Source organism: Lupinus angustifolius, chromosome LG04 (genome assembly GCF_001865875.1).
Source record: "Lupinus angustifolius cultivar Tanjil chromosome LG04, LupAngTanjil_v1.0, whole genome shotgun sequence".
Classification (NCBI taxonomy): Eukaryota; Viridiplantae; Streptophyta; class Magnoliopsida; order Fabales; family Fabaceae; genus Lupinus; species Lupinus angustifolius.
Window position 1 is genome coordinate 985,870 of NC_032012.1, and position 6,312 is coordinate 992,181.

General features: G+C 36.9%; 1 protein-coding gene across 1 annotated transcript; it reads right to left on the minus strand.

Moving 5' to 3' along the window:
- Positions 1,655-6,030, minus strand: LOC109345003 (chaperone protein dnaJ 49-like). Its single transcript, XM_019583752.1, has 3 exons — positions 5,932-6,030; positions 4,753-5,832; positions 1,655-2,351 (listed from the first exon to the last, which is right to left on the minus strand). Exon 2 carries the CDS (start codon positions 5,823-5,825, stop codon positions 4,755-4,757), a length of 1,071 nt encoding a protein of 356 aa, XP_019439297.1. The 5' UTR covers positions 5,826-5,832; positions 5,932-6,030; the 3' UTR covers positions 1,655-2,351; positions 4,753-4,754.

The following is a 6,312-nucleotide window of genomic DNA, read 5'->3' on the forward strand; positions in this document are numbered from 1 at the left end:
CATCAGTATGGTATTATTTAATTTTATTTAAATGATCAATATTAAAATATAAATACATATCATAATCATGTGACCAATAACTAATTATAAGAAGATTGTCACAAATACAAATATCTTGGGAGCCCACATTTTACAAGCTTCCCTAATCTTTCTTTTTTGTACTATCAAGAGTATCATCACGCTCAGTAGGTAAGAAACTAATTCATTCCAATGCTTGTGACTATCCCTCCCAACAAGCGTCCCTCCCGGGAATCAAACTCATTAAGATTCCCTAATCAGTTCTGAAAAGAATCTAAGACAATATTTTAAGATTCCCTAATCTGAAGCCACATTTTACAAGCTTTTTGTTGTTGAACCATTTTTTGGAGCACGCACTTACTGACCATAGGGTTTGCTATTTGCCTTTAAATATAGAGAGTTTATTTAACTTCTTATTTTTCTCTACTTATTAGCACATATTGGTTGTGCTTGTATGTAGAAACATGAACGTGAAGAGACAAATTGGATATTCCTCAAGTAAAAGATCTAACACAAGATGCTGTGCCAACCCATGAGTATCTGGCCAAACTATCCCCAAGAAATGGTTAAAAATCCAATGTTTTTAACACTGTAAGCATCATCCACATGCAAAAGCTGATATACAAAACTCACCAATTAATGAACAGCTTATCAAAGCTTGGTTAGAAGGAAATGAGAAAATGAAGTAACGGAGTTCATTTTAACCTCATCCAATAAAATTTACCCTATTTTAATTCTGAAAAACTCAAACTACCCTTGCTATAAATCACCTCATCTCAACTCCAACCCAACAGAACCAGCAACATCAATTTCTGTCAAAACCCTTAGCTACCATGGTCAGCAACCACTCTTGGCCACCACAATACAACTAGTGAGAGAAACCATCGTTGGCTGCGTCTTCTTACTAACACACTGTCAATGTCACTAAGGTCACTAACTGCAATTTTTCTTTTAATACATAGGTGATCATTAACGTATACATGAATTTTAGTCATGTATGTGTAAAGAAAATATAGAGAATTATAATATGGACCTTGGCCGCATATTATGATTTTATAATTCTGTATAATCTTTGATACATATGTGACATTAATCACATATCCATGACTAAGGTCATGTACACTCTGTCACGCACCCCATCCTTAGCCTCACATAACAAGCTTCAACTTAATTATATTTTGCCAAAACAAAATTAGCATGGTTCAATAAATATTCATCTTTATCATTTTTAATACCAACATCCCACTGGAATTGAAGACGGAATACGAACGAAATCATAGAGAAAAGAGAAGGATGAAGACAAAAGGGGGAGAGTGGAGAACTGAAGAGGTGAAGAGTAGCTATTACCTGAGATGATGTTATTTGGCATTGATCCAAATTCAGATTCTTGGAAGCACTAAACAGTTTGAGGTATTTTGGATTTTTCACCATTAAAATTGAGAGGAGGTGAATTTTATTTGGTGGGGTTAAAACGATTTCCCGAAAGTAAAATCTGCAGTGTATTTGAAATCAGCCCAAGTCCAATTACTTCCCACATTTCTTCTAACCAGACAATTGTAACAGAACAAGCAAAAGGTACTGTGAATGACTGGAACTTTTGTGCAAGCAAGAAGCCCTAAATTATTGTTTTTATCAGTAGATTTCAGGTGTCACCATAGACAAAAATTTAATCACCAATCACAGGCAATGTCATACCCCTACCAAACATAACAGAATTTTTGACAAGCCTATTTCAAGAAACAATCAATCCCTGATGATTAAATTGCTTCCTCAACTGATGGAATCTTCACTAACTTGAATGAAGCAATAGCATTATTACAAAGAAACGGTTCTTATTACGTAATATGCAGCCTTCTAATCTACTTTATGAAAAAAGTTCCTCAAATAAAATTGAGTGTAAGGTGAGAGAAAAAGGGGTATCTACCTGAAGTTTTTCATAGGGTTGAGATCTTGAAGCACTTTAACTAATCAAAGATGTCTCCACTTTCTCACTTTATACTTAACCTCAACTTACAGAAGTCTTATCTCTACTTTATATAAGTTGTCACCCTCAAACATTTTATAGAACTCAGTTCGGGCTTGTTTTCAAGGGCCACACTTCTTATACTTATGATTTATTGTGTAACTACTACCGTTTTCTGTGTCAGTCACTGATAATCGTGCACAACATAATAGATAAAGTATAATCTCTTCCAAATACCCCTTCAATAAGAAAGTTGAAGCATATATACCAAAGACTTCCAAGAGCAAGACAAGCATGACGCTTGATTGAAAGCTACTCAGTTGGCATACCGCCGGTAACAAGAGCTACTCCTACAGATATACTAGAGAACCTGAAAAACATGATGTGCATGAAAAAGCTCAGCAACTTATACAAGGCAATCTCCACCTAAAAAAAGATCTTAGTCACTTTAGGTACACCCATGCATGTGAACAAATTAAATTAAAGCAGGCAAAGAGAGGGAACATATGAGGGAAACGACATAATACAAATAAAATGTTTACATATAAGTAATGAACAGAAAAGGAATTGAGAAGAAATTACTACATAAAGTGTTGAAAGGAATACATGAGATCCTGAACCGCTCATCATTGACTTCTCTAAAACCATAATATTATTTGAGGAATCTATTTAATCTTTTCATGTTTGTCGAAAGGGGGCAGTGTTGAGGATCTGCAATTGGTATACCTACTCAGGGAGCCATACAAGCCCCTTACAACCTCATCATCATATTCCATCACATGTTTGTCATAGAAGCTAAGTAGATGATGCCAATGGGAGCTCATGCAATCCTATGATCCCATTCCAATTTGGCACAATGCTAAGATGGGATTTGCTACTCCACCTCAGATCTGAATCTCAGGTATCCCAAATCCAAATCCCGGAATCCCATCCCAGTTTCCTAGTGGGATCTTACTGGGAAAGGGAACGACAAAGTTTAAAACCAATTTTGCCCCATTTTTAAACTGGTGTGTCCCTTCTGGTCATTTAGACAAACCCATAAGCCTAATTCGAATGGTAGGACCCGAGTGAGCAGCTGTCAGCCTGTCAACCCATTCGAACATCTGGACATTGAGTGAGCAAGCTCTCAACCCCCAAAACTTCCTTCCAGCAACAAGCTTCTTTTTCTGGTGACTGGACACTGAGGCAATAACCAAAGCGGGCTGATAAACTGGCTGAATGCAGCAAGAAAGAATTGAATTAAAAGATCAATTCCCAAACCAGAATCAGAATTCTTGGTAGGGATGTAGAAACAATAGTGTATTTCTTGGCAGGGATGTAGAAATAGTAGTGTATTTAGAAAGAATGCAAGAAGAACAAGAATTGAGATGTACAAGAGGTCCCATGACCTTTTCCTGATTCCACAATCAGAAACCAGCCCCCAATTTCTAACTACTGTTCACAGCATGCTAACTTCCTATTTACAGGCAACCTAACTAACTTAATTGCTCAGGGGCAGTTTAGGAAATGTGTTACAATTTAACCAAATCTTCCTATTTCCCCTTTTTAATACTAGGCTTTGGCCTAAACCTATCACGGGCATTCTGTGTCAGATTTATTGGGAGGAGATGAGAAGCTGGTGCTCCATGACATGCAAGAGCATGGCTGTAATATTAAAAGAGGGTGGCTGACAGCTGCGATTTTTACAACGAGACTTCTATCCTTACAGATCAGCACCCTCTGATTCCAATGATGAGGTCAGTGCATCAATCAAAGACCAGGAAGAACCAGAAATGGAAACCATGATATAGAGGAAAACAGTTGAAAAAGTGAACAGCACAATAATGACAGAATTAGATCACGAAGGATGCTACTGCCTTGATACCATATGAAATAGAGAGTGTTTGAGAGAAATTGTGTATGAGATACAAAACATGCAAACCTATATATGATTGTAATCTAAGTAATGTGTCAGTGTAGTCCAACTAGAACGAGTGTAGGCAACTAAGACTACTAAGATCATTAGATTCCTAAAATACTACTGCCATATTTGGACGGACAAGATAGGGGGAGGGAGAGGAGGAGTAATTTCATTTCTACCTTGAGAGAATTATAAAATGTTCATAAAAACTTATAAGAGATTACTGATTGGAAGGTTACATGAGATAATCTCTCATTTTGAAAAAATATCAAATAAGGAGAATGCCTACTTCAAATGGAAAGACTCCCCTTCCCACAACCTCCTCTATCCAAACATAGCATACCAGTCCTAACAATATAACAGAAAGCAAACTAGAGTAGCATAACATTAATCATGTATGTAAACTTTTTTAATAAACAAACTAGACCGGGATGAAGAATACATGGTTGCAGACATATATGTGAATCTGAATACACATTTAAACAATGCCCCTTAACAAAATCAAGATTGTCAAATGTAATTCAGTCGTTAGAGGTAACCGACAAAACGTAATTAGAGCTTTATGTGTTTATTAGGATAATCGTTTAATAAAGAAGTAAAAATGTCCACTGCATCTCCAGAAATGAGTGAAAATATAGCTAGATGTCTGGAACCGGAAGCCCAGAGGCAATATATTACATTACCTCATCCTCAGAAAGCTTCCATCATATAGCAAATTAATTTAACGAAGCAGTAATTAAACATGAGAGAAAGGTTGTAGAACAAAGCAGACAGAGGCAACTCCAAACTATATCAATTCTAATAGCACAAAATTGTTAGGAACATAAGATATGTCTCCATCCACGGAATAAAAAGAATAGACAAGAGTTACCTTCAGGCCGAGGCAACTCCAAAGCTCTTTAGCTTTTCACAATGAGGAGCAGGCAGGTTCCTATTCCAAGTACGCCTTTGCATCTCTATTTTACAAAAACGATGAAGCATATTCCTATAATCCTTTACGACACTCTCATCAATTCTCGCACGAGCAGGACTTCCAGGTGGATAGTTAGCATCAAAACCTTGAGATTTCACGAAAAACTGGACCCCATACTCCTCGGTCGTCTTTGGTATCTGGTATGCATAATTCTTGTGCAAGGAATAGTTCGGTTCCGAAAAGGGCAAGTAAATAAGCAACAAAATGAGCAAGAATGGCAAGAGCTGGATAAGCAGCATTATATTAAGTCCTGATCCAACCTGAGATTCTTGCCTATTATTATGATTACTTGTTGCTGCCCGTGTCCTATAAACGCGAGCTCTGTCAAACACATTAGATTGTCCAAAGAATGTCCTAAATATCTCATCAGGATCAAACTCATCCTCGAAAAAATCATGAGCAGTGGTAGCTCTGCGCCTTCGGCGCCTAACATTGGTGTAATTCTGTTGATTATACTCAAACTCATCAACTAATCCTGTTTGATCATATTGCCTTCTAGAACTATCATCACTCAAACACTTAAAAGCCTTAGAGACTTTCTTAAACGCGTCTTCGGAACCCGGGGCTTTGTTCTTATCAGGATGAACTTTCAATGAGATTTTCCTATAAGCTTTTCTAATCTCTTCAACAGAACAACTTCTCTCAACACCTAGAATTGCATAATAATCCGATTTCCCCTTAATTTCCCTAATCAATTGAACATTTTCATCAGTATAATTTCTCTCACCGTTCAAACCCTCGCTCACCGGGGTCTTACTCTTCACGCTGCTGCTAGCACTGGCGCGGCTTGTGACGGAGGAGGATTGAGAATCGAGGCGCTGGCACTGGTTGAGTAAGGAATCGAGCGGCAAACTGTTATTGAGACGTTGTGCGATTTTGATGAATTTGAGAGCGCGATCTTTGTTACCGATTGCGATTGCTTCCTCTGCGATGCGAAGACACCTTAGTGCTTCATCCTTGTTACCATCCATTTTTGCCCTAATTCAATCAAAAACAAATTCAGAATTGAGAAACCTAAAGAGATTGAGAACAATGAAGAATTGAGAAACCTATTGAAGATATTGAAGATTGAGAAACCTTGATTCAGGGAAGAAGAATAGGGAAAGGTGAATTGAAGGGAGAGGATTGATGAAGGGGATATGGCTACCCACTCCATTCTTCTTACTTCGGAGAACACTGTTATAGTGTGATGTGTGATTGCAACAATATTTACTCTTCTTTTTTTAACTGCCATAACAAATTTTAGATAAATTCCATTCATATCCCTTTAAGTTTTAATGAAATTATATAAATTATCTCTCATTTTTTTACACCATATAAACCCCTCATGTATATACTGTTATTACATTAGTCACTCATCATATGTTTTTATTACATTAATCACCTCTCTACATGAAGAGGAGTAAGTGTAATCTTTTAAAAAAAATGAGGATGAATGTAATAATTAAGTTAAATAAA